Genomic DNA, 27,781 nt, shown 5'->3' on the forward strand with positions numbered 1-27,781 from the left:
TGTCGTTTGTTTCCTCACTGGGGTCACCCTGTTCGTTCGTGCTGGCAGAAGAGGCTGGCCTGGCAGCCCTTGCTGTGCCTACAGTAGGCTTTCCCCCCAAACGGGCTCACTGTTGAAGCGACTCGCCAGGAGCCTTAGTGTAGACCAGGCTCTGGGCACGCGGCACTCAGGCCTCACGTGGTGCACCCTGCTCAGCGCAAGGCTAGCCAACCTGCTGGCTTCAATGGCTAGGGCAAGGCTACCCGCACGCACCCACCCTGGGGGCCGAAACCTCCTGTGGCTGAGGCCAGAGGACCCAAAATTCTTCATTTAGCTGGCCACCCGTCAAGTGACGTCACAAGGCACCCAGAACATAAGGGTCTGTGTGCCATGACAGACAGCACAAGCTAGCGGGTCCCCAAGCCACTTTCTCCTTTCCCCCATGTGTGCTGTACCCCTCTAGTTTCCGGCGCTCCAGATAGCGACCAGAATTGGCTAGATCCGTGAGGACTCACCCAGGCCTGGGTGAAAGGCCCCAAGGGGAGGTTTGTATTTATTGCAGGACTTCTGCAAGCAAGTTAGGAGAGCTTAGACTTTTTTCTGCACTTCCCCCCCCCATTCCCTCGCCTGTCAGCCTTCGCTGCTCCTGCTGTCTCTCCACCCTGTGTGCCTGGAAAGTCCTCCCTGTTACGAGTATGCTAGGTACCTCCTAGTCAGCCCTCAAACCCATTGCAAGCCCCTTTCTTTTCCCAAGGTGCATCCCTGCTAGCCACTCAGGGCAGGGCTTACATTCTTTGTTTGCACACCAGACAAAAGCATGAAGTTGCCATGTCCATTTTTCTGCCTTCCCATTTCCTCCCACCCCTTCAAGGAGCTGCCTCCAACGCTTCTGCTCTCCTTTCTCCCACGTGCCCTCGTCCACCCCATTCCATCTCCTCTCCCCCCGTGGCTGAGCAAACACACTCTTTTGCCAGTAGAAGCTGTGCCTGCCATCAGCAGGGTTTGCTGGTCCGGCCCTACCGCAACAGCACTGTCAGCAAGCCCTTCCCCGTGTAGACAAGGCCTACAGCAGGAACATCCCCCTCCACTGACAGGGACTTTTACCAACCCCACCCAGAGCAGGACACGGGCTGGGAGGTGGCTCAGGGAAACCAGCGCCTGGCTCCATGTCCATGTGAACAACATGGCGTAGGTGGGGCTGGAAGACACTGTCAGACCCCCCCCCCCATACCCCATGCCCCTCTGAGCTTGTTTGATTGTCCCAGCCCCATAACTAGACTTTCCAGCCTCCCCAACCCCTAACCCACTGATAGTCTTTCATGTACATTAAAAAAATAACTGGTCTCAAAATACATCAGCCTTCAGGTAATGGTCTTTAATGTAGCATCTGCTATTTACCATTACATGTTAGTTACCAGGGTCAAGTCCCACTTCAGTTAAAGACGCTTTCCGAAAGCAGCGTAGCCTGGAGGAGTGAGTGCGCGACTGGGTGCTGCTCATGGCTCTGTCACTGACTCACTGCATGGTCTTTGCCAAGTCACTTTCCCTGCCTGTGAAGTAGGTAGGTCAGTCCTGACCCCCCGTCTTACAGGGGCGCTGGGAGGATTCATGAAGGACTGGCCCGTGCTTTGGACCAGTCTGGCACTCTGTAAACGCCAGCTGCTATTATAGAGTGTATGGGCCTGTCATGTAATGTGTTGCTGTATTTCTGGGGAGGGAACAGCCTGTAAATTGCCTCCTCCCCACTGCCAGCCCACTGGGCTGCTGCCTGTTTTCAGTCTTTCCCCTGAGGGGGCTGTCTCCGTCCCCTGCCTGTGGCGGGGTGAAGCCCTGGAGGGAGAGTGGCTCTTCTGATGGTTGTTCAGCGACTGCCTGTGCCGGAAGCTTTTGTTGCACTTGGTGCACTGGAAGGGCCTCTCCTGGGTGTGTATTCGCTGGTGCTGCTCCAGGGTTGTCTTCTGGGTGAAGCTCTCCATGCATTCGATGCAGGGGTAGAGTCTCTCCCCCGCAGGGTTTGCCGGGGGAGCCGGGAAGCCATCCCCCCACCTCCCCCATTGCTGCGGCCTCGGCCCCCCGTGGACGCGCTGGTGCTTCTGGAGATGGTGTTTCTGGATGAAGCTCTTGCCGCACTGGGCGCAGGGGTAGGGCCGCTCGCCCGTGTGGATCCGGTAGTGCTTGTTGAGGTTGGACTTCTCGTTGAAGGTCTTCTCGCAGGCCGGGCACGGAAAGGGCCGCTCCCCCGTGTGCAGCCGCGTGTGATCCGCAAGGTGCCGCTTCTGCAGGAAGCTCTTTGGGCACGCGGGGCACTTGTACCGGCGTTCCCCGCCATGCAGCCGCTGGTGTCGTGTGAGCGCCGGGTGGCAGCCGAAGTTCTTCCCGCAGGCGGGACAAATGAAGGGCCCGTTGCCCTCCCCCACGTGGGATCGCTGGTGTGCTAGAAGGCTCCTCTTCAGCCGAAAGCTTTGCCGACACTCGGCACAGACGTTAGCCCCCTGTCCGGCATGAGGCAGCTGGTGCTTCCGGAGGCTGGGCTGGAGGCAAGAGCTTTCCCTGCATTCAGCGCAGTTACAGGGTTTTCCTCCTGTCAGGATTCTCTGGGGCAGGGGAGGGAGCTGCTCGATTCTGACGCCTGGCCCATGGCCTGCAGGTGTAAATGGGCCTTGGTCTGCACGGGCTTCCTCCAGCACTGCCCCTGGCTTGCATTCACCCAGATTGCTCCCGTGTGCGGTGGGCTCTTCCAGGCCCTCTCCAGCTCCCTGCTGCCCTTCTGAGCTGCACAGACTCTCTGCTGGCTGGCCTTGGCTCTGGAAAGCCTCGTCGTCTGCTCTTCCCAGTAATGTCGTCGTCAGCTCCAGGATTTCAGGCTTTTCCTCAACTTGCTGCTCCTCAGCTTTGATCACAATCCTGCCGGCTGCTGAAAGAAAGAGAGAAACCAGAGATTTATTCAGTTCATGCAACAGAGTCAGTACAGTAGCCTTGAGTCAGGAACGGAAACTCAGCTGGGATGCTCCTGGGAAGGGATCATGAGATTTGACCTAGTTTGGGGTTTTGAAACCATGGAGGGCACGGGGACGTGCAGGAGCGATCAAGGCTGCAAGAAAACTGCAGCCTCCCCTGTGTCAGGGCTGTTCTGCAGTTTTTTTATTCTTTTTTAGCACTAGAAATCCAGGAGCATCAACCATTGGGAAGGCAGCCTGCCTTCCCCACCCTGAACAAAGCTCTTCAGCTTAGCCGAGGCTTTACAAAGCCCTGCTTTGCCAAACAGCAAAGAGGTTCACCACTCAGTGATGGCCCTATCCTGCGAGGTGCTATGGGGGCCCAAGGACCTTCCATGCAAAGCACAGCACTTCCCAGGCCTGGGCTCGTGCTGCCCCACACCAGCCAGTGAGCCAAGTGTCATCAGACACTGAGCTAGCAGACCTACAATGCAGAGATGATGGAGAGTCATGTATTCTAGTCTCAGTGCAGATGAAAACGTGTGTTCGGGATAGATAGGGCAGACCGCCTTCCTGATTTTCTTTTCGGGTGCGGCTGAGGGGCATAGTTAAGGTTGTTTGCCCATCTTAACTGAGTTTCCATAGAGGAAACCCAAGTGTTTGGGGTAAATGTAACTAACTCAAGCTCCTGGATTTCTGGTTTGTGTTTTATAAATCATAGAATCATAGAATATCAGGGTTGGAAGGGACCCCAGAAGGTCATCTAGTCCAACCCCCTGCTCAAAGCAGGACCAATTCCCAGTTAAATCATCCCAGCCAGGGCTTTGTCAAGCCTGACCTTAAAAACCTCTAAGGAAGGAGATTCCACCACCTCCCTAGGTAACGCATTCCAGTGTTTCACCACCCTCTTAGTGAAAAAGTTTTTCCTAATATCCAATCTAAACCTCCCCCACTGCAACTTGAGACCATTACTCCTCGTTCTGTCATCTGCTACCATTGAGAACAGTCTAGAGCCATCCTCTTTGGAACCCCCTTTCAGGTAGTTGAAAGCAGCTATCAAATCCCCCCTCATTCTTCTCTTCTGCAGGCTAAACAATCCCAGCTCCCTCAGCCTCTCCTCATAAGTCATGTGTTCCAGTCCCCTAATCATTTTTGTTGCCCTTCGCTGGACTCTCTCCAATTTATCCACATCCTTCTTGAAGTGTGGGGCCCAAAACTGGACACAGTACTCCAGATGAGGCCTCACCAATGTCGAACAGAGGGGAACGATCACGTCCCTCGATCTGCTCGCTATGCCCCTACTTATACATCCCAAAATGCCATTGGCCTTCTTGGCAACAAGGGCACACTGCTGACTCATATCCAGCTTCTCGTCCACTGTCACCCCTAGGTCCTTTTCCGCAGAACTGCTGCCTAGCCATTCGGTCCCTAGTCTGTAGCTGTGCATTGGGTTCTTCCGTCCTAAGTGCAGGACCCTGCACTTATCCTTATTGAACCTCATCAGATTTCTTTTGGCCCAATCCTCCAATCTGTCCAGGTCTTTCTGTATCCTATCCCTCCCCTCCAGCGTATCTACCACTCCTCCCAGTTTAGTATCATCCGCAAATTTGCTGAGAGTGCAATCCACACCATCCTCCAGATCATTTATGAAGATATTGAACAAAACCGGCCCCAGGACCGACCCTTGGGGTACTCCACTTGATACCGGCTGCCAACTAGATATGGAGCCATTGATCACTACCCGTTGAGCCCGACAATCTAGCCAGCTTTCTACCCACCTTGTAGTGCATTCATCCAGCCCATACTTCCTTAACTTGCTGACAAGAATACTGTGGGAGACCGTGTCAAAAGCTTTGCTAAAGTCAAGAAACAATACATCCACTGCTTTCCCTTCATCCACAGAACCAGTAATCTCATCATAAAAGGCGATTAGATTAGTCAGGCATGACCTTCCCTTGGTGAATCCATGCTGGCTGTTCCTGATCACTTTCCTCTCATGCAAGTGCTTCAGGATTGATTCTTTGAGGACCTGCTCCATGATTTTTCCAGGGACTGAAGTGAGGCTGACTGGCCTGTAGTTCCCAGGATCGTCCTTCTTCCCTTTTTTAAAGATTGGCACTACATTAGCCTTTTTCCAGTCATCCGGGACTTCCCCGGTTCGCCACGAGTTTTCAAAGATAATGGCCAATGGCTCTGCAATCACAGCCGCCAATTCCTTCAGCACTCTCGGATGCATGTCCCTGAAAGAACATGGCCAGAGTCCAGGGGCGCAGCTATGGCGCTGCAGGGAGGCCTTTCCCCCAGCGACGGAAGAGGTTTTCCCATCGCTCTACTGAAGCCCCCTCCCCACGAGGCCGTAGCTACGTCGAGCAGAATTCTTCCGTTGACTTAGCCGTGTCTACATCTACCTAACTTTTTAGTGCGGCCCAGGCCCCAGTGCAAAGCACTTTGAGACACCTGCTGCAACTCCCCCACACCGGGGTGCGCAGGGATTTCGCTCCCCTTTGCCTGAGCCACGACACGTGGCTCCCCCACACACTCCATCTGGGCTGGCGGAGCAGGACTGGAAATGGCATTGCCCGGGCAGAGGAGGGAGGGGCAGGCAGCTCGGTCACTGTTCACGGAGTAGCTGCTACCAAGCAAATGAAATGGCTTTAAACCCGCCCCCTTCGTCACTGGAGGGACAGGCGCTGGCTGCTCGCACACCAACGGCTCTAGGAGGAATCGCACTGCGTGGAGACTGCACCACCGCTCCCACCGCAGTCAGGCACCCGGTGGTGATACCAGAGCCCTGTCCAAGGGAATGTTCCTGCTGGTCCCTCAGCAGCGCTCACCCTGGGGGAGCCGCATTGCAAAGAGCAGGATGCAGCTTTCCAGTGCATGTGTCCTGAGCCTGCAAACCCTGACTCACAGGTGACTTCCTACTGGGCCAGGGACCTGCAGTTCACACTGACAGGATGTGGCCCGTTGACTTCAAGGGGAACACTCATGGAAGTAATACATGGGCAAGGGTTTGCAGGACTGGGCCCACAGTCATCGCAACTAAATGGGCAGCTCCTGCAAGTGCCTGAACACCATCAGCTCTCGCTGGCTTCACTGCGTTAGCTGCATGCCTGGAACATGGGGCGTTTTCCGGCCGTGCAGGCAGGTGAACTACCCCTGGTATCCCCAGCTAGGGAGCGCGGAAGATTGCACAGCTTCCGGTCTCCTTCTCAGTGGCAGGGGGCTGGGAGGTGACTTGCTGCCACCAAGGCGCCTCAGTGCGCTGGTGAACGGTGCCAGAGCAACAATCTTGGAGCCTACAGTCCGCGCTTTGTCCACAAAGCAGGCACAGCGTGACACCCGTGCCAACTTCCCTCGCCTCGCAAGGGGGAACGGCGCTGTCTCCATGGCCTGTCTAGTCCGGGGCCGATTAGAATGGGCCATCTGTCCACCACTGCAGGAGACGGGTCGTAGGGATAGGCATCCAATGGAAAGAATTAAAGAGAGCTTAGTTTGGTTAAGAAAACAATGTCTGCTTTATGGTTTGGGGCTAGTAAGGGAAAGGCCCCCATCAGCAAATAAAAGATGTCATGAGAATATTCAGAAGTACTTGCAGTGTGGGCAGGGTGTATGGGTCAAAAAGTAACGAATAAAATAAAGAGCTGCCGTGACAAGACAAACTGTTTAAAAAGCAACAAGCCCAAACCCTCCTGCTGTTCTGCGGGCAGCAGGAAGGAGGGGAAGAGACCCGGGGAAAGGCCTGGGGAAGAAAGGAGGGGGTAGGTTGTATGCTTTGTTTGGTGAAGGGGATAAAGGGAGTTATGAATGTGAGGGTGTCACGGATCCACAGGTCTGGGGTTCTAGAGCAGTCCCTGGGAGGACCCCTTGAGTCAGCCCCCCCTCGGGGTCTCACTCTCTCACTAAGGTAAGCCCCTCGGCTTCCCCGCCTCATGGGACCACACCTCAGAGCCTTCAGCCCTCCTGCTTCCACCGTGAGCTCCCCTCAGTGAGTCCGCCTGGCTTGGATACATGGGGAAGCCCTACACAGCCTAAGGGAGCAATGCGCCCCCGCCTCGTTTAAACTGGAGCAATGCAGCCAGCGCTGTAAAAGCAGAGGGGTTTTATTAGATGTCTGGACCACAGCGTAGGAAGTTCGGAGTTCTCAAAGCTGTACAGCACAGTCTGCCTGGTCAGTCCTGAGCCCTCTCTGGACCCCAGTCCAGAAGTGTCCTGCTATCAGCAGCCCAAGAGCCCCTCCTCCATCCTTTGCTCTTCTTCTTGGGCAAACAGTGTCACCCGGCCTCCCCCGCAGGCCTTTTGTTCCCCTGCTGGTCACAATCTGCTGGCTTCCTGCAGAGGGTGGGCCTGGTTGTTAGTTGCTAGTTACCAAATCGCCGGGCCATTGTCTGGGTCCAAGCCCCAGACAGCCAGGCATCAGTCCCACCAGGATCTCTGGGTCTTCTACAAGGGTCACCTTTCCCCACCACCTAGTTACCCATGCACCACAGAAGGGAAACTGAAGCACACACACTATTCAGACAACATATTATGAAAAATTCCGACTTTGTCACAAAGGACTCATTGTCAGCCCCTACCTAATCAGACTGTGCATGCCAGGATATGAGAGTTTTCCCTGGGTCTGGCCTGTTTGTAAATATATTGACCACATGCTTGTGAATACTTTGTCACTGTATTGGGTGTAGTGACCGCTTATCCTTGAGGCTGTTAGGCATATTGAGAACAATTGTATAAAATACCTTTTGGCCTGAATAAAGGGATTTATGGTTAAATTAGTGTTTGGTGGTCTCTCATATTAATTTCAAATACTGTTAATAATTCCAAGAGCAAGATCATCCCCGGACAGTACCTGGCTCCTATCTCCCCTTCCGCTCCATGTGGAACCCTTCCCCATCTGGAGCCAAGCCTGCAAACTGCTCCACTACCAAGCCACAGTCCAGCTGGCCCCCTTCCCTTCTCCTCTCATCAATGTGGCCGGCCGCTGTACCAACAAGGAGTCCCTCGGTGCTCTCCATTCTCCTGCCACTACAGGACACAGCCTGCCCTCCATGACTGTAACTCATGGCCTGTCCCCCCACAGCCTTGCACCCTCTGCTCTCATTTCCACTGGCCCAGGGGGAGAGGCTGCAGCAAGCTGATCCGGAAGCGTTCTGCACGCACTTTGCACGGGGGAAAAGACTGCAGAGGGTGCAAGGCAGTGGAGAACTACACCCGCTGGGTTCTCCCAGCGCCGAGAGTTAAATTCCTGAGCTGTTTCTGAGCCGGTAACAGCTGTGATATTTCTACTGTCAAACCAGAACGGCTGAGCGACCAGTCCTGTTCTGCTTTGGAACAGAGGGGCCCAGGTTTGATTCCCTGCTGCAGGCCCAGGGGCCCGTCCCTGAGGAGGAGCTCGTCCTGCTGTGACTCTTGGCAGGTAACCGGGAGATGCTCATACCAGGAGCTTTTCCCACACTCGGTGCACGCACGCGGTTCCTCTCCACTGTGCGTGATCTTGTGCCTCAATGACTTCGGAGCAGCCAAGTGGCTGGGAGCAGGGAGGACTGGTCACAAGGGATGGCGCTTTACTCCTGTGACCTGGTCCCAGGTCAGTACCGACCAAGTTACCATCAGACATCGTTTGATGACCTGCCCGAGCCCGTTGGTCAGACTGTCCAGTTACCAACAGGCAGAGCGTGCGAGCCAGACCCCACTGGAGTCTCCGCAGTTAGGAACGGCCCATCCACCCCAGAACGGCAGGGCCTGGTGGGGACGCTGGCGTGGTCACTACACGTGCCAGGCCTGCTCTGGGGATGGAGACTGTCACTGTCCAGCCGTGCTTAACCTGGCATCTTCCACAAGCACCAAATCCCCTGCCTGGGGGATAGTCAGAGGTGTGGAGGGCTCACGGCGTTCAGGGCAAAGTGGGGAGAGCTGGGGCACTGGGCGCTTTGGCTGAGCCCCCAGTACAGGGCTGGGTGGGCCATGGTGGCACGGGAGTCGGTGCACAAGCCGAGAGCTCCCCCATGCCCGGGGATTCTCAGCTGGCCCGACCTGGCTGCTTTCCGGCCCCTTTGTGCTGCCCGAACACAGGGGTGCGCAAAGGGACCCGAATGCACCAGCCCAGCTGGCTCGTGGTGTATGACCAAGGATGTTCCCACAGCGAGCGACGCTCCTGCCTGGATTCTCAGTGTCCCTGTTTAACCTTCCCCGTGCTCAGGAGCAGTGCGGCTGCTCCTCCCGGCGGGCGCTGGGCCTCTTAGTGCTCCGACCCGACACGTTCCCCACCACGGAGCTGTGGGAAGCCCTGTCCCCGCACAGATGGTTTCTCTGCAGGGCTCGGGTGGGCAGCCACAGCCCAGCTGGCCCAAACCCTCCCCAGGGACTCTATTCCTGGAGGGTCTCTGCCTCGCCTGGCACGGGTGGGATGTAACACGTGTCACGTGGGCACAGTTGGGGGTTGGGTTGCCAAGCCCAGCTCAGGGGCCGGTGCAGCCCGAGAGGCCCTGGCTCCCCGCTGCCAGCCCCGCGGTGGCCTCGGCAGGCTCGTGCAGGAGACGAGTCCTCTGGTGCTGTGCCAGGCTGTCCTGGCGGGCAAAGCCCCATCCACACTGAGTGCCCTTGGAGGGACCCACTGGTGCTTGGCCAGGAGGCACAGGTGGGCGAAGCTCCTTCCGCACTGGGGGGACAGCCCCCCATGGCGGGCGCCCACTGGTGCTGCGTGTGCCCCGCGGCGACAAAGCCCTGGTCACAGGCAGCGCAACGGACTTGTGCTCTCAGAGGTGGGTCTGCTGGTGAGCCAGGAGCGTGTCCCGCCGGCCGAAGGCCTTGCCGCAGGCGGGGCAGAAGAAGGGCTGCTCGGCCGGGTGCGGCCCGGGGGGGAAGAGCAGGGGCCGCTTCTTGCGGAAGCGCTTCTGGCACTCGGCGCAGGTGAAGGGCAGCTTGCCCAGGGGCATGTGCTGGTCCTGGAGGCAGCGTTGAACCCGGCCGACGCTCTCGCCGCACTCGGCGGGCTTCTCCGCCAGCTGGCTCCTCTTGGGGCTCAGCAGCGACTGCTTCTGCCCCAAGCACTTCCCACGCTCGGGCCACGGGCCGGGCCGCTCGCCCCCCACGGCTCTCTGCTGGCCCCCGGCCGCTCTGAGCTCCCCAATGCCCCTCTTGCCCTGAGCCGACCTCCCTAGGACGCTTCTCTGCCGAGCCGCAGGGCCCTCCCCGGGGCTCTGGACCCTGGTCCCTTTGGACGCCCCAGGGGGGCCTGGGCCCTCGCCCCCCTCCTCGGCACGAGGCTCCTCTGCAAGTTGGAGCGGGATCTCGTCACCTGCCGGGGCAGAAGAAAGCAGCCGTTATTCACGTCACCTGCCGGGGAGGGAGGGAGGGAATTCTGCGACTCAGGGGCTCCAGCTTTGGAGTCAAGTCCCAGGAAGTTGGCCGTGGGGAGTGAGCGGGGACACTCATCAAGGTGCTGGTTTACCGGACCTGGCTCCGCCTCGCTTCGGGGTCGATAAATCCTTTGTTCCCCCTAGAGAAGGGCAGAGGGGAAGTTTTCCCCGTCTCCCTGAGGTGCTGGGGTTGGCCCTGGGCCTTGAGATCACCAGCGATGAGGCTGCTTTGAGAGACTCTGGGCTTGCACAGCAGCCTTACGTGGCCTGCTGGGAATTCCCCAGGTGGAGTGACGCTGGAATGGCCAGGCCTACGCCACCCCCCTCCCTCCGGCAGAGGGGCCGTGCTGGAGGGGATGGGAGGGGCCTGATGATCCCGGCAGCCCGTTTGCAGTCGCAGTGCGCTGGAAGTTGGATCTGACCAGCTCCTGTCGGCACTCACTGGTTCCAAGCGGTTTCTCTCCAACACGCACCTGCGCTGGGCTCTGCAGGGAGCCCCCTTTGCTCCAAAGCCGGCTGAGTCCCCACACACAGCTCTGGCTCCGGTTTAACACAGGGGGAAAGGCCAGGTGCTGGAGCAGGAGATTCTGTTCACAGGGAAGAGCAGGCTGAGAATTAGCAGACGGGTTTTAACCATCAGGGGACAGACGTCCCGGAGGGGGCTCTCGACAGAAGCGGAGGCAAGAAAAAGGGGTTTGAAGGTGGAGCTTGTAGGTTTCTGAACGAGTCGGGTTAGTCTATTCAGGGTTAGATGCACTTGACTACAGAGAATCTGGTTTTGCAGGCTCCGTACAGGGCAGGCACTTCCCAGCTGTGGGAAGGCGTGACAGGAGGGTTGAAGCAGCCGTGCCTGCACCAGGGTACGCTCTGCGGGAAATATTAAACCGGAACTGGAGCTGATGAAGTCAGAAGGAAAATTCCTTGGCCAACTGCTCCAGCATTTTTTAGCCAAAGCCAGAGAAAGGACAACTCCACACTGCCTAATCCCTGGCCGTTAGAGAAGACAACGGCAGGTGATCGGACATCACTCGTTTGTGAAAGGGTATAAAGGGGTGAGCTTCGTTCATTACCGTGTCTGCCTGTCCACATGGGAGCCAGCCAGCGTGGGTTTGAGCACCCCTGGGTCGACTCCTTTTTGTGCGTATCCTTGATCAACGTCTGTACAGGCTTATCAAGGTTCATCACTGTTTGGAGGTAGCAACTCCTGACTAGTGGGGCTTTTAGGCATGTTTGGAGCAACTGTACAAATTCCGCTTGGATTTAATACTAATTTAGCCATAAATGCTTGTATCTGGTGCCACCCTGAAAAAACAGGGATATAAACAAACTTCCAGCAACGAGTTCCATGCTGGGGTGGCCGGCGATAGCAGGGACTGGACTCCAGGTCCTAGGGGTCTCTTCCACTCCTGTGGGATTACGTTCCAGTTTGGTTTCTACTCCCACTTAAACCCTGAGTTAGGGGTTTAAAGCCAGCACTGGCTCTTTGCTGGAGGAGAGAAGACACCTCTTTTTAATGGATACAAAAGGCGTTTGTGAGGATCAAGAGGCAGCAGAAAACGAGGGGCTAAGACCAGTGGTCAGACTGTCCAAAGAGGGAAAGGAGGAGAGGCTCAGCGATGGGACTGGGTGGTGGCAGGGCCAGGAGGGGGTGCGAGCGGCTGGCTTGCAGCCTGTAAACTAACAACATGTCAGAAGTTGAGAGCAGATGAGCAGAAATTGTAAAACGGTCCAGCTGGATTCCCCGCTCGTCCCCTCACGCCCTGTGCCCAGTGGTCTTGGCTGCTACTCACCAGGGCTGGGGCCTGCAGGGGTTCTGCTTTCTCCAGAGACCGGCCGATCCTGCGCACACGGCTCCTCTTCTCGTTTAACCCAGGACACGGCAGCAGGGGGGACAATCTGAAACTCTGTTCAGGGCAAAGAGGATTACACCGCGTTCCCCCGCTCTCGGCCAGATCCGAACACCGAGCTCAGGCCCGACCACCTTTGCTTTGGACCCCTCCTCCGCCCAAAGACAAGTTTGGGCGGCTCCAAAGGAGGGGATTTGCTGAATGACCAGCACACTAAAGGACACCCCCGCCCCGCTGGGTTTAACGAACGCAGAGCACGGACACTAACGGCCAGACGGGTCAGGCTCCCACGCTGGAGGCAAGGGAGTGAGACAGCATCCTGTGCACGCAGGGCAGGTCCCGTCCCAGCTCCTGAGCAGAGGGGCTGCTTCCTGCCAGCACCTGCAGGGCACTGCCAGCCCCACACGGGGCGAGGCGGAGGCAGGCTGTGTGCTATTGAAAGGCAGGGGGACAAGCCAGCAGAAGTCAGGTACAGCAATGCAGACGTCAGTGACAGTCTGCCCAGAGGGTGAGGAAACGGCTGCTGGTCCCTGGAGATGGCTGGGCGCAGAGAAAAGAGCTCCGGGGTGATTACTGCGCTCAGCAGCTCTGAGATGGTGAAATCCATTACTCACCTGAGCAGGGGCTTCCACTGATTTCATTTTCCCCAGAGACCCCTTGGCCCCCACAGCCCGGATCCTCCTCCTCCTGGTTAATCCACAATGAAATGTCTGATGCAGAAACGGGGGGTTCTATTCACAGGAAAGAGAAAGGCTCAGATTTCAAAGGAGCCTAGGGGAGTTGGGCACCCAGTTCCCATGCACTGTAGGTGGGAGCCCGAAGTCGCTAGGCTGTTTACCAAATCCCAGCCAAGGGTATTAAGGGTATGTCAACTTTCGAGCTGGACGTGTAGCCATGGCGGTGGGAGGGGCTGGCTGCCCCAAATACGTCCGTAATTGCTCAGATGAGATCGTACGCGGGGCAGCTAGTCCCTCCCGCAGTGCACCCCCACGGCTACACTTCTGTTGTTTGAGCAGAACTCCCGCGGGTCCAGCTCCTTGGCTGGCACTTCCCCCTTCCAGCCTGAATGCAGACACACGCTGCGTGTTTCTCCTCCCCGCTGAGAGCTGGGCCAAGGAGCTTCAAACCCATCTCTGCCAGCATCGGTTTTCAGAGGGGGCTGCTCTGAACAGACACTAGTGCAGCTCCGGTGGGAGGGGAAATGGAGGGCTGCAGATGGGGTCGATGCCAGAATGGTCAGGAAGGGGGCAGGGGGCCGAGGTGGGATGAGGGGAGGGCTGCAGATGGCACTTGCTAGGGACAAGGACAACAGAAATCCACCTATGGGGAAGAGCTGCACGTTCTGAGAGCTTGCTAGAATTTCAGCTTCCCTTCGTTCTAGTGGTTCCCCCGGGGGATGGACGAGCCTGTCCCGTCTCAGAGCCCGTTCAGGACACGGGACGTTCTGCAGCACACAGGCTGCCAGGGTTAAATTGTGTAACTGCCCCTGGGTTGTTCCGGGCTTTGGGTTCTCAAAGGAGCCCTTTTCCCACTTGCTCCTTCCAGAGAGGTCTTCTCTCTTCTCTCCTGTCCCTGGCACAAGGGTCAGAAAAGTGCCCATTGAAACAGAGGGAATGAAAGAGCTCGTGAAGCTTTCACTGGACTGAGCCATTTGACTTCACTCCTTGTGCACGTTCGCCAGGCAGTCACACCTCCAGCTATGGCAGTCAGTGGAACGGGACCCCGGGGAACCCAGCTGAAGCGAGAGACCTCAGGGCTCATTTCTGAGCTGTTTCAGGGTACCTGGGCTGGGGTCTGCAGGGATCTCGCTCTCCTCTGAACGACCCTGATCCCCGACACACGGCTCCTCCCCTCGTTCAATCCGGGATAGAAGGTCAGGTTTGGAGATGGCGTAGTCTGCAGATGGAGAGAGACGCTCCAGGGTTTGATTCACACAGTAGGATACTCATTCCAGATCATTATCTATGCTCTGAAATACCCAACCCCCGAGTGCTGGGGGCGACAGGTGATGTGAAGAGAAGCTGCACCAGGCAGGGCGCTGTTCCTCTGATGGGTGGGACTCTCTGATTCCTCCTAAGGGAAGGGGCTGCCATGGGCACAGGAAGTATTAATCCACATGCCTATTTATTAAGCACCAAGAAGCCACGCAGGGAGCCACCTGCAGAGGGGCAGACGGGTTAATTTGGACACTATTTATTCTACAATACAACGGCGCCAGGGAGCCTGGGGACGCCGGGGCTGTTCTCTGACACACAAAGTACAGTTATGTCCTGACATTTCAGGTGCAGGATCTTAGCCAAGGAAAACTTGGGGCGAACTGGGCAGTGCATTTGGGGTATCGAATTTGCTGTCCACTGTCAACCCCCGGGATTATTCCTTTCCTTCCTACTAATTACATGATGTGTATTAGGGATGCAAATATTGGTTAAAAAGGTGAACTGGTTAAACGATTACAGTTATTTTGTTTATCTGGTTAACCGAGGTAGCTGGGTGGGCCTGGCATGGCGGGGCCTGGGGCCAGTCCGGCCGGGGTCCGGCGTGGCTGGGGCCAGGGGTCTGGCCAGCCAGTTAGGCATGGTGCAGCCAGGACCGTTCCTGCCCCTGCCATCCCGACACGGCGCGTGGCCGCTGCGGTTAACAGTTAACTGGTAAGCCTGGTTAACTGGTAAGCTTACCGGTTAACCTTTTACATCCCTAATGTGTATCAGGCTTTTCCCCTCTTCAGCTGCTTTCCGGATGCTCCGGCTTCCTGTCCGCTAGGAACCGTTAAGACTTGCGATTCCGCACTGGTGGGGCTGACTGTGGAGGCTGCAGAACTAAGAGGAACGAACCCATTTCGCTGGAGGATCCAGAAAGGGAACGGGGCCCAACCCCTGAACACGTGAACTCAGCCCGACTCTGCAGCAGCAGCCAGGGGGCGGAGGCGGCAGGAGACGGCTCAGAGGCCTGGGACAAGGGCGGCGAAGGTTGGGGCTACGGCAGCAGGGCTCGTGGGAGCCCCGGCGCTGGCCAGTCTGAACTCAGCACTGCTGGTCTCGGCACTACCCCAGGCGTGTTCCAGCTGGCTAATGAACCCGGCTCCCGCGCCTGGCGGCCCTGGCCACGCTTGCTGCCGTGCACTGGTCCCTGAGCAGGGGTCTCTCTCAGCTGGACTTGCTGGGCAGAGCTCACAGTGAGAAACAGGCGTCTCAGTCTTGGGGGCACTGAGGCCGCATGGCCCCCCCTTGTGGAAGAGTGGGACCCCCTGGGGGTCTGGCGCACTGAGCGGGTCCTTCCAGGGGCCGGTTAAAGGCCGGGGTATAGCACAGATCTTGTGGATCTGTGACACCATTTGCATCTGTTGCAATGCAGCTGGCAACTCAGAACCCACTGGGCAAAGGGGAGTGGACCTGCACACACCCGCAGTGAATTTGGTGCAGTATCTGGAGTTGGAACTGGCTGGTCCATACAATTAGTGACAGGCCACAGAATCTCTCTCCTAGGTGAAAAGAAAAGGAGGACTTGTGGCACCTTAGAGACTAACCAGTTTATTTGAGCATAAGCTTTCGTGAGCCACAGCTCACTTCATGTAGCTCACAAAAGCTTATGCTCAAATAAACTGGTTAGTCTCTAAGGTGCCACAAGTCCTCCTTTTCTTTTTGCGAATACAGACTAGCACGGCTGTTACTCTGAAACCTCTCCTAGGTGACTGGCTCAAATCCAGCTCAGGTCAGTGGGGAACACAAGCCATTGCCCTCTGGCGGCTGGTTGGGAAGTACCTGTGTAATGCGACTCGGGGTCTCCATGCGGCCCAGTCGCAGAACCCACCTTCTCAGTCAGAACGAGTAACTGGCCGCTCAAGCCGAGAGATCCCAGGAGTGAGGAACACGGGCGGAGCGGCGAGGCCTCCAGTGCTTCCAGCTACAGCAGGGCACCTTTCGGCAGCACGGTGTTCACTTGGGTCAGCAAACGTTTCCCTGAGGCTGACACAACCGCTGCGGTCAGCACGGGGGTTAGAGACGAACGCAACAGAGCCAGAGTCTCTGTGCGTGTGCAGTCAACACACCCCTTCTCTGGAGAGCATTGCCGGGGGGATTCGTCTACACCTAACACGCTGCAGCTGCGTCACTCTACCGCGGCCGTGCAGTCCCTCAGTACCACGACGGGAGGGGTTCTCCCATCACCGCACTTACTCCAACTCTCCGAGGGGGGGTAGCTACGTGGAGGGAAGAATTCTTCCATCCTCCTAGTGTCGTCTACACCAGGGGACAGGCCAGCGTAGCTATGGCTCTCCGGGGTATGGATTTTTCACACCCCTAAAAGACATATTTCAGAGTAGCAGCCGTGTTAGTCTGTATTCGCAAAAAGAAAGAGACATAGTTATGCCAATGCACGTTTTAAGTGTAGACCAGCTCTGTGTCAGGCCTGGTCTACACTAGAAAACTAGGTCAGGTTAACTACATCGGTCAGGGTGTGAAAAATCCCCCCCCCAAGCGGTGTAGTGAAGCCGACCTAAGCCCACATGTAGACAGCTCTAGGTCTTCTGTCGACCCAGTGACCACCCCTCAGGGAGGCGGATTACCTACGCTGGCAGGAGAATTCCTCCCGTCGGCACAGGTAGTGTCTACACAGAAGCGGTACAATGGCACAGCTGTGCTGCTGAAGTGTTTTAAGGGTAGACGAGCCCTTAATCCAAGACCCGCACTACAAGGGTTTTACCTACCGATCCACCCGGAACGAAAGGAATTGGAGAGTAAACTTGAGCTGGAGCCAACTCTACCTTCAGCGATCTCACGGCTTCTCGTAATCGAGCGAAGAAAAAAGAATTACCCAGGGAGATCAGGGCCTCATAATTCCCTTTCATCACGTTCTTGTAAAGCTCCTTCTGCCATTCCTCTAAGCTCCCCCACTCCTGCTCGTTGAAATAGACGGAGACGTCGTCGAATGTCACCGGCACCTGGAATCACAAGCGTTGCACACTCAGTACCTCCTGGGTCAATCCCACCTGTCGTATGAATCAGGAGAGATGGGGAGGAGCAATGTCGCCTGACTGTTATTGGGAAAATGACTAGAAATGGGTTTCATGTAAAAACACCCCAGACATCACAGCTAGAGCTGCAGGAGGCTATGCTGCCCCACCCCTGCACCAGCAGAGCTGGAAAGGAAAATCTGAATTTGGTCAGGTGGAGGGGTAGGACAGAGACTGCTTCCCCCTCGCCATCCATGCAACACGTGGATCCCGTCCTCCAACTGCCAGGCTGCACAGCTCAAATGGAGCAGGCTGCTAGGGGACTCCACATTACCCACATACCCCTTGCACAGGGATTTCCCCACTCCTGGGCTGTGCAGGGCTCTGGGAAGACGCCATCGTGGAGGCAGCTGCCTCTCATGCTTTGTGTGTGGAAGTGGGCAGGGACATGGAGAAGGTCCTCTCTGCATGCTGATCCAAGGGAACACGCTGGCTGTAAGATTAAATAGATATGGAAAGGGTTAAATGAGCTTGGCTAAAGAAAATGTGTTTTGTAGTTTAAGTAAAATAAAGGGGCTTTCGTGGCCATGAACAGGCTTTGGAAAGCATAGGTTTAAAAGTTAGAAAGAACGTGGCATGTAGGCAAGACCAATTCTGGAGAGGATGCTGAGCTTAGAAGGTGGCTAATGAGATGAAAAAGGAGATTTTTGAAAGAGGGGCCTCTGAATGATAAGCAATGCTTACACACTGGTTCTAACACAAAAAGAGAAGGTGTTTTGTCATGTGATAAAAGAGCAGTAACCTTTAACGCCCCAGCACTATCTGACAACACGGGCCTGCGGAAGAAGAGAAAAGGCCAGTGCAGGTAGCTTTAAGATCCATACATTTAAGACAATTAGAACGACAGAGGCCCCACTGCCATATCTTGCGGAAAGGTGCCCCATACTGGTACTTAGCTAAAGTTAGAAATTGGTGATGACATCACTTGTCTGTTAGAGTATAAAGGGGTGAGCTCTTCAGGGGTTCGTTACCACTGCCTGCCTGCCTGCCCAAGGTGGAGCCAGCCAGCAATGGTTTGAGCAGCCCTCGGGCTGGGTATTTTTTGTGAATATTCTGGTCAACTGCTTCTGAATGTATGTCACTGGATCCGGGTAGCAACTGCTTATAGCTTAGCATTTTAGACACGGGTGGAGCAACTGCATAAATACCATTTGGCCTTTGGCTTGAATAAAGGAATTTATGGTTAAATTACTATCTGGTGGTATATCCTCCAGAAATAATGCAATCAAGCAATTTCCGGCACTGGCCCCAGCGATTAACTGAGCCAGGAGGTCCCTGTGGAGTGATTCTGTTCAGGTTTTGCCTACAGAATTTGTTCTCAGAGGCTGCAAATATGGAGCAACATTTGAACCTAAACAAAGTACCTATATGGTCCCCGTCACCATTGTATCTCCACACTTCACAGTCGGATGTGTGTAGCCTCACAATAGGCCTGTGAGGCAGGCCAGTGCTGTTATGCCCGTTGTACAGATGGGGAACTGAGGCACACACCGGCTAAGTGACTTGCCCCAGGACACATAAGAAACCTGGGACTGAGCCCAGGTCTCCTGAGTCCCAGCTCAGTGCCCGATGCCCTAGGCCGTCCTTCCTCCCCTGCAGACGTTTGAACCCTGTACTCTGATACGGAGCCTGAGCACTGATGGCTGTGTGCTGACACCACGGAGTTGCAGCGGGGAGGGAATGGGCCGAGCGCAGCCACGGTGTTCCTAACCAGTGTGATTTTAGGCACCGTCACACAGGTTGGCAGCCAGATCACATCACTCCCTTCGTCCAAACCATTTTAGGCCAGTGACTAAGGAACAGCCAACACAGCGTCAGAGCAGCATGTCAACACAATTCGCCTGGGCGCTATTGTAGCACGTTTCTGTAACTTGGTTAGAACATACTCTGGGGTCCTTCCAGAAGAGAGACGAGCAATCACGCTCCAGCGCGCAGCCCTGACTGGGGAAATCTTGCTGCGGGGATGGAATGTCAACGGGAAAAGAAATCTTTCAATAGACTGACCTGGGAAAGAGGCCACGAGTTTCAAAAGTGGATGTCAAAAGTTAAGCTCTTACATTCATCCTGTTATCCAAGAGGTGGCTGGGATATGGGTCACACATCTTTGAAACTGGGTGTGAACACATCTTTCAACTAGCATAACTATCAGGATAAATAAATCACAGCTGCCCCCAAGCCCCAACCTAAGACAAAAGGGATTGTGAACCCACCCAGGAGTTTTGGACCGAGTGGGGGGAGAAGTCTGTTTGGGTCAGGGCGTGCGTGTGTGCGAGGGGAGAGAGAACACGCAGAGATGAAGAGAGAGACCGAGGGAGAAAGCAAACCGAGCCACAGCCTGGTGTCTGACCCTGGAGAAAGCCAGAGAGTTCCTTTGGGTCTGGTGCTGCTACAGAGGCTGGAGGCTGTTGGCTAAGACACTGCTCCTTCTGCCTCCTGCGCTCAGAGACCATTTGTGCCTTCCTCGCAAATAAACAAGACTGCGTCCAAGAAAACCCCAGCCTGACAGACTCCATCATCAATACCTACCTTCCAGCGGGAACATCCGCAGGGCCCTGCACTTTGACTAGCCACGCAGGTCACAAAGGGACAATATTTAGGCAATGAATAAATACCCCAATTTTCCAGAGTGCTGAGCACAAGGCAACACCCGTGGACTCCAATGGGAGCGGCGGGATGCTCAGCACTTGGGAGAATCAGGCCACTTATTCATTGCCTAAATATGAAGGTAGGAACCCAGTTTTAGGCACCGACTCTTGAAAATCTCTGCACATGATTTAGTTCTGCCCCTCGGCACCAGCTGGGGTATCGTTACCTTGGGGACCTCCCCCCTAGTGCCTGGGGGAAGCCTCAGGATCCAGAAGTTCCTGTTCTTCAGCAGGTTCTCCATGTTCTCCAGCCTCCTCTGCAGCCGTCCATACCCCTGGATCAGAGTTCCTACCGCAGCCCACTTACTCTCCAGCTGGCTTTCAAATTGCATCACCGTTTTCTCACAATCGACTAATTTCTTCTCAGCTGTTCCCATTCTCCTCTCCAGAGTCAGCAACCGCGTGGCATGGGAATCCACCGTCCTGTCCACAGCTTGGATGGCAGCAACTGCAGGCCACATGGAAAGCTTTGCCGGCTGCAGCTGGCTCTCCCTCTCGGAAGTCTGTCTGGGGTCAGAGCGGGACTGTAAAGGCATTGGGTGCTTTGACTCCGGGTCCCATTCTGGAGCCTGTTTGCAAGGACAGAAACGTAAGTGGAGCTGGGGGACTCGTTATTCCACAAACGAAACTCCACTTAAAAGGGACTGAGGCTGAGCAAGTGTGAGATGCCCCAGAGAGCCAGCCCTGAAAAGCCAGGAAAGGCCAATGGCCTCCTCTGAATCTGCCGTCCACACAGTGCACTTCCGCTAAGCGCCCAGCCCTGCGTCAGCGGACAGAATTCCCTCGTGGAGACGCACAGCACATTCCTCCCCCAGTGCAACGCAAAACCCTTCCCCGCCACCTCCACCGATACTGTGACATGTGCACGCAGGACCAGCAGGGAGGGGGTGTCCTCTCTCTATGGGGGACGCACAAGGTTGCCGTTAAGGACGTGCTAGGAATGGGGTGCACAAAGAGCATTTCTGGGTCACTGGCGGGAGCAAGTTCCTTGGCACGATGCCGAGTCTCTCACTGTCTGTGGAAAGCTGCAGTGTGGGGTACAGTGAAGGGGAGCCTCAAACACTGTCATTTCCTTGCTTCTTTTAATTTCCCTTGGGGGAGAGGGTCACACCTACCCAGCCAGACCCTGTTAGACAAAGGTTTGGTTTGTGGAATTTCCACAGGGTTTAATACATGAAGCGTAGGCGGCTTTTTGATGCGGGGGCTTGGAAAGGCAGAGCTGTCCTTCCCCCCATTTCTCGATCAACATGTGGGGATATGGAGGGAGTGGGGATGTTGTGACCCCAGGGCACCTGGGTACATATGGGCCACAGAGATCCCCTGGGTCTGCATCTGCCTACTCATCTGCCAAGAAACATCACGTAAGGTCTCTAACAAAAGCCAGCGCCAGAAGGGTCGCCATAACTATTGAAAGATGTATTTACGGAAAATAGGTGAAGAGTTCTGTTTTATGCTAAAAACTCTGCTCTCTAGGGTGGTGAGTTAAGGCAAGTCACTGACAGGTGATCCACAAACTCCTGTCAAGTGGGGGGAAGAGACATTTATCTCACTCGGGCTGGTCACATGCAAGTTAAGTACTGTACGACTCACAATGGACGGCCATTTACAGTCTGAGCAAAATGCTAGTCACTAGGTTGTAGAGGTTGCTGGACAAAACAAGAACAGCCGGGGTTATCCTGTTTACAGTAAGACAATGAACTCGAGACTAGATCTGGGTGCAGATAAACCCCCAGTTCTCCTTCTGTCTATGTGAACAAACCACTAGCGGGTTTGATCTTATGGGAAGGGGTCTCAGCCAAACCGGTTCAAAAGGCTGGGGAAAGGACGAGGAGGGTGGGGGGAGTCAGCTACTCGCAGGAGCCAGGGCCAGGCTTTGGGAGTCCTGTTTAGGGGCTAGGGAGCGTGTTCTGATTTTGTCTCATATGTATCCGTGTGTTTCCAACATTCTTTCTGCCCCTCGCTTGAATCTCGGTTCTCTGATTATAAACTTCTCCTCCTTGTCGCTCTACGTCTACCGGAGCTGCGTGACGCAGAGCGGGGACCCTGAGCGGGCGTGTTCTGCTCCTTTGGGAGCAGCGAATCCAAGAGCTCTGCGCTCAGTGCTGGGTGCTCCAGCAGGATGCTCCGAGGACTCGGCGGTTGGTGAGCGCCTATCGCTAACCTGTGCGGAGAGAGCGAGGCCTGTGGGGGCCTGGAGGGCAGTGCTCGGGCTGCCAGAGGCTGGTGGGTTCAGGGAGCTGATCCACAGCAAGCCCAGCTAAGGGCAGGTGCTCGCAAAGTGGCTCCCAACCCTGGGTACCCTGGGAAGCGTCACACATGTTTACAATGGGAGAGAAGGAGGCAGGAGGGTGAATGGAGCTGGGGGATCTAACTGGGTGGATGGGGAAGCCTAGGCCCCCCGACAGGGGTGGGGGAGGGTGGCAATTGCCCAGGTGGGCCGCAGGGCTCCTGGGCGCGCACGGGCTGGTACTGGTGGCAGCGAAGGCAGCTGGGCAGGCATGTGGAAGCCCTGGCCGTGCCCACTGACTGTTCTGCCCTGGGGCCCGGAATTGCTGCGAGGAGGCCTGGGGGAGCCTGACCGATCTGGCTGTTCTCTCCTTAACTCCAGCACAACTGGGCCGAATCCCAGGGGATCTGAAGCGGGGAGACCAGCCTGTCGAGTCTGCGCCTGCTCCTTGGCCCTGGTGGCTGCGGGTTTGGCTGCCCCTGACTGCAGCTCCCTGGCTGGGGTTCTGGCTGCCACCGCTCCGACCGTACAGCTCCTAGGGCCCGGGCTGCTGATCCCTGGGCACCACCCCGAGCCCTTGTGGCCAGGGAGAGATGGCCAGAGCAGCACTTCCCAACCCTCTTTGGCCCAGGACCCATTGGTAAAAGTTGATGCCCTGTCGCAGCCCAGTAAATAGGCCCGGGGGAGGGGTGCTGAGAACTGCCCCCGAAAGGGGGCTCAGGGCCTGTGGGTGGGTGCGCAGAGCCCACCGCACACTCACCCTGCAGCAGCAGCTCCAGTCCTGCAGGGCCGGCTGGGCTCAGCTCCCTGCTCCAGGTGCCGTGACCTCCGGGGTCGCAGTACCACGCAGTGCCCTGCTAAAGGGGGCCAAATCTGTGCAAGTGGCCTTGTGACCTGGCGCAGGGGTTGCCGCACCACTCACTCAGCTTCGGCTTGGCCGGCCCCCCATTGTCATGACGGAGGAGCAGCTGGGCCAAACCCGAGCGGCACTGTGCCCTGGATACCGCAGTGCCCAGAGCGGGGAGTCAAGCCCAGCCTGCCTCACGAGACTGGAGCTGCAGGAGCTGCCCCGTGGCCCTTTCAGACATTCTGGCGCTCCAGCCTTGGGTCATGACCCACAGACTGAGAAACCCTGGGCTAGAGCATTGTCCGCTATCGCTCCAGCTCTGGCTTGTTCGGGGGGCTGCGCTCTAGGTCACTTCTCCCCGCTGGTCTCAGCTGTAGAGGACTTTCAGCCCCAAGCTCTGCATCCACTCACCAGTGCTGGCGGGGAGCTGGGTCCCCTGGAGACGGAGAGACAGTAATGCTACGAAGCCGGTGTAAAGCTGCGACAGTCCCAGTTCCAGCTGCCTCTCCTGACTGAAACGGGCACCGTCAAGATTTCTACACCTAAGCATAAGAACGGCCATCGTGGGGCAGACCAATGGTCCATGTAGCCCAGTATCCTGTCTTCCGACAGCAGCCATAGCAGATGCTTCCGAGGGAATGAACAGAACATGGCCATTATCAAACGATCGATTCCTAATCTCCAGTCCTACCTTCTGGCAGTGGGAGGTTTAGGGACACCCAGAGCACGGGGTTGTGTCCCTGACCATCCTGGCTAACAGCCATTGATGGACCTGTCCTCCATGAATTTACCTAATTCTTTTTTGCGGATACAGACTAACACGGCTGCTACTCTGAAATCTAATTCTTATGCGAACCCTGTTATACTTTTCGCCTTCAAAACATTCCCTGGCAACAAGTTCCCCAGGTTGACTGTGTGTTGTGTGAAGAAATACTTCCTTAGGTTTGTTTTAAACCTGCTGCCTGTTAATTTCATCAGGTGACCCCTGGCTCTTGTATTATGAGAAGGAGTAAATAACACTCCCCTATTCGCTTTCTCCACACCGGTCCTGATTTTATAGACCTCTGTCATATCCCCCCTTATCTAAACTGGACAGCCCCAGTCTTCTTAATCTCCCCTCAAACAGAAGCTGTTCCATATCCCTGATCATTTTTGTTGCCCTTCTCTGTTATCTTTTCCCATTCTAATGCATCTTATTGCTGCAGCCTGAAACCCAGCCCCACCCACACAGCCCCACAGACAGGCACGGGGCTGTGTGGGGCAGGCACAGGTAATACCCCTGACACAAAGAGCTTACAGCTAAAGGCTGGATCCTGGGAAGAGCTGAGCACCTTCTGGGAGAAGTGGAGGTTGTTCTGTGTTTCTCAGGAGATGCTCAGCATACCATTAGGTCTAGCATTAAGACATAGCACGATGAAAAGTGATAACAGGTATTTGGAGTGGGGGTGAACAGGGAGGGGCAGGCAGGGAAGGGAAGACAAAGCAGATAACACTAACTGAAAACACTATCTGTGTGTATTGTGGTAATGGCTAAGAGCCCCCCTCAGGGCCCAGGACCCCTCTGTGCCAGGTGCCCTACAAACACCGAACAACGTGCTGTGCTTTGGGCATTTACCTTTCTCTGTGTGATGGTCGCTCTAGGACTGGGGCCCGAAGAAGCAGAGTCTACACCTTGCTCCCTAGCTCAGAAACGAGCAGGTTCACACCCCGTGCATTGCTCTCTGCCCTGCTGCCATTGCATGCACCCCCTTGCTGACAGCCTCCGGCAGCCGGGACGGACACCCAGGGCACAGGCTGCTCACCGGGCCTGTGTGTGGGGTGCCTGAACGGAGAGACCTTGCCCCGCTCTCCAGAGGTGCCGGACGCTGGCCCCACACCCAGGGGGGCACAGGGGGTCAGCGAAGGCCTCTGGCAATGCTGGGCTAGGGAACAGGGCGCTTCCCCTCCCCCGCCCCAAAGGACAATGAGACCCCCAAAGCGCCAGGCCAGAGAGGCCGGTTTCCAACCCCTGCCCCGGGCAGCAGGACCCAGCCCCCGGGGGGTTCAGAGCTCGGAGACCGGACCGGGGCCAGGATCAGTTTCACTCCGCTCCCCGTTCACACGCCCGGGAACAGGAGAAACGGGCCGGGACCGCCCCGCCCGCGGGCAGCCCTGGCCGGGCGGGGGGAGCCCGGACCCGCCCCGGGGCCCCCCAGCCCGGCCGGGCAGCACCGCGCTCCCGGGGCAGCCCGGGCCGGGCGGGGAGAAGCTCCCGAGGCCCGAGACCCCCCCGCCCGCCGGGCCCTTACCTGGGCAGCGGCCCGCTCGGCCATGGCCCCCCCGGCCGAGCCCCGCTCCCGCTGCGGGCTGGGCAGAGTCCCGGCGCCGCCTCGCCACGGGCCGGCCCCGCTGCCGGGCGGAGCAGAGCGAGCGCGGCCCGCAGGGCGGGAGGGAGGGAGGGAGCCGCGGCCTGGCTGCCGGGGCCGGGAGCGGCGGGGCGGGGCGGCGGGGAGCGGGGCGGCAGCGGCCCCTGGCGGCGGGGATCGCGGCGCCGGGCCGGGCAGGGGCCCCGGGGCGGAGCTGTCCAGCGGGGCCGCGGCTGAGCCCGGGGCCCGCCCGCGGGCAGGAGCCGGGTCACTGCCCGGCTCGGAGGCTCGGGCCCCGGCCGCTGTGGGAGACCCGCTCCCGGGCCGGCTGGCCCGCGGCTCCGGCCTTTACTCCCTCGAAAGCCTTCTTTTTCTTTCCTCTCCAAACTCACGCCATCTCCTTCTGCACCGGGGCAGACATGAGGCAGAATCCTGCTGATCAGTTCGGACCGGCTCTTCCAGAATCGTTTCACGTACGATCTAAGCGTTCGCAATGGCTTTCGTGGCCCCACAGCTGATCCCTGCAGCAACCTCCGACCCCTAGGACTGCACAGCTGGTGCTGAGAGCAAAGGTCTCTAGAGGAGGATTTGATGGGGTGAGGGATTCTCGTCTCCCACCCTTCTGCCATGTCACCACCTCCGTCCTATAGCTGGCTTGGAGCAGGGAGAGACCCCATCAAGGATTCGCTCTGTAAGAATCACACCAGCTGCTGGGGCCAGCTGTGTCCCTGGGTCTGTCTGCACTGAGCCGGGTCGATGGGCTTGAGTTCGTGGGGCTTCTGCGGGCGGGTTACCACGAGTAGTCCTGTCCCGCAGGGGTGGGCATGGCTCCCTGCTCTGAGTGGGCATTGTCACCTGGTGCAGCGCCACTCCCTCAAATTTGGCTCAGCCACCCTCCCCCTCCACATGACAGAGGACGGCAGGGCCAAACTTGCATGGCACTGGAGCACAGGATGGTTTCTGGGGGTGCAGCTGAATCCCTGAGCCACTGCTAACGCTGCCCCCGGCCGTCCCGTTTTCCCTTCCAGATGCAGCAGCCCTGTGCCAGGAGACTGCACCTCCCTCTCCATGGCTTAGATTGCAGCCTCTGCTCTCCACCTGCCCAGCTGCTCAGACACAGGCCTTCACGTGGGTCCCGTGGTATGTAAGAAGGTGGCACAATCCCAGGCTGAGAGTGGCCTGGCTGGGCCTGGCCTGGCTGTTACCCCATGGCTGCCTCCCCCATGCCCACTCTGCCTAATAGGTGGGGTGGGGGGGTTCTGCTCATTCACTGTTTCAAAGGGAATTTCCTGCTGGCTGTAGCTCCAGCCCCAAGCGCTGGGAAAGCAGGAACTGGACCCAACACATCAGGAGATTTTACACAGTAATAAATTGGGGCTATATTGAATTTGCCTTCTGGTTTGTGCACTTTTCACCCCCAAGCCTTGCGTGCGAGATCACGACCTGTCCTAACCACTGTGTGGTGTAGCTGGGCACTGCTAGGCAGGCAGACCACATGGTCAGAGTGGGCCATTCCAGCTTCACATCTACGAATCTATGAAAACAGAACAAAAGACCCCCCAGATAATATAATATTGAGGCTAGAATTGCTCCAAGCTCCTCCTCCTCCGAGGGGCAGGCGGACTCCCTGATAATCTGTAGTGTCCGGCCCTCCCTGCCCCGCAGCCTCAAGGAAAACAAGGCGAGGAAACCAGCCAGGCACAGCGCTCGTGAAGGGGCCCAAGGGGGTGCTTGGGAAAGGTTAATGCCATCATTCTCTGGTGCAGTCACAGATGTGACAGGCCGGGGGAAGCCTCACGCTCCGAGAGTTGGCGCGGACTCAGCTGATGAGGCTGCACGCTGACTGGGGAAGGGCCCAGGCTGGATTTTGGACAGGATCCGGCCTATTTTCAGTGTGCTAAAGGTGTGAGCAGGGGAATTAAGCGCTGTTCAAACACCCAGCTACGCCTGGGCACCAGAGGCTTCAGCATCCGGTAAAGTGAGCTGTAGCTCACGAAAGCTTATGCTCAGATAAATTAGTTAGTCTCTAAGGTGCCACAAGTCCTCCTGTTCTTTCAGCACTGAGGAAACTCCAGCTGGGCCAGATGCAGCAGCAGGTCTCCTCAGCAAGACAGCTCTGGCGCCCCTCACACCTGCCCTCTGCTCTCGACACCAGCTGCCCAGAGGATTTCAAACCAGGGTCCGTTTCGGGCCTTCTCTTCCCGGTGCCACAGGGCCTGGGCCCAGGGTTTGTGAAAGAGCCGAACGCACCGGGACAAAGATGGTGGGCGACAGGCCAGGCTCCTCTGGCTCGGCGGAACGCTCTGTAATAAGGCCAGAGCTTGGCGATGCGGGAGACACAACTTTCTCAGGGCAGGAATGGGCCGAGATTGCAGCATGAACATCCCGCCTTCTGCTCCAAGCGCAAGGTGCGTTTCTTGGCTATCGCCGTTCTAACAACACACGCATCTGTAGACACCGAACCCCCTCGCAAAACCAAACACGGCTCTGCACATGCTTCTCCCTCTGGGAGATTGAAAAGAGCAAATACAGGACGGATGTTAGTCTCATTGCTTTTAATGCACGACTGGAAGGCACAGATACCACAGT

At 56.9% G+C, this 27,781-nt stretch overlaps 1 protein-coding gene and 1 long non-coding RNA gene across 15 annotated transcripts; one reads left to right on the plus strand and one right to left on the minus strand.

The window, feature by feature from the left end:
• Window positions 1–1,339: 1,339 nt before the first annotated feature.
• LOC125632969 (uncharacterized) lies at window positions 1,340–25,996 on the minus strand. Of its 14 annotated transcripts, none has more exons than XM_048841968.2 (8): window positions 25,136–25,291; window positions 23,259–23,474; window positions 19,941–20,342; window positions 16,930–17,056; window positions 13,903–14,016; window positions 12,735–12,851; window positions 12,064–12,177; window positions 1,340–2,893 (listed from the first exon to the last, which is right to left on the minus strand). In XM_048841968.2, the coding sequence occupies exons 3-8, from the start codon at window positions 20,307–20,309 to the stop codon at window positions 1,665–1,667; spliced, it is 2,070 nt and encodes a 689-aa protein (XP_048697925.1). In that variant the 5' UTR covers window positions 20,310–20,342; window positions 23,259–23,474; window positions 25,136–25,291; the 3' UTR covers window positions 1,340–1,664. The 14 variants fall into 14 exon arrangements, with proteins under 14 accessions (XP_048697925.1, XP_048697923.1, XP_048697922.1 ...); XM_048841971.2 differs by lacking the exons at window positions 1,340–2,893; window positions 23,259–23,474; window positions 25,136–25,291 and adding exons at window positions 6,410–10,212; window positions 10,747–10,860; window positions 25,585–25,994; XM_048841975.2 differs by lacking the exons at window positions 1,340–2,893; window positions 23,259–23,474 and adding exons at window positions 6,410–10,212; window positions 10,747–10,860 and having other exon boundaries at window positions 25,136–25,295.
• LOC142070723 (uncharacterized) lies at window positions 25,807–26,579 on the plus strand. Its single transcript, XR_012666674.1, has 2 exons — window positions 25,807–25,883; window positions 26,221–26,579. It is a non-coding gene; the product is annotated as an uncharacterized LOC142070723 (long non-coding RNA).
• Window positions 26,580–27,781: the final 1,202 nt, after the last annotated feature.

Source organism: Caretta caretta, chromosome 2 (assembly GCF_965140235.1).
Source record: "Caretta caretta isolate rCarCar2 chromosome 2, rCarCar1.hap1, whole genome shotgun sequence".
Lineage (NCBI taxonomy): Eukaryota > Metazoa > Chordata > Testudines > Cheloniidae > Caretta > Caretta caretta.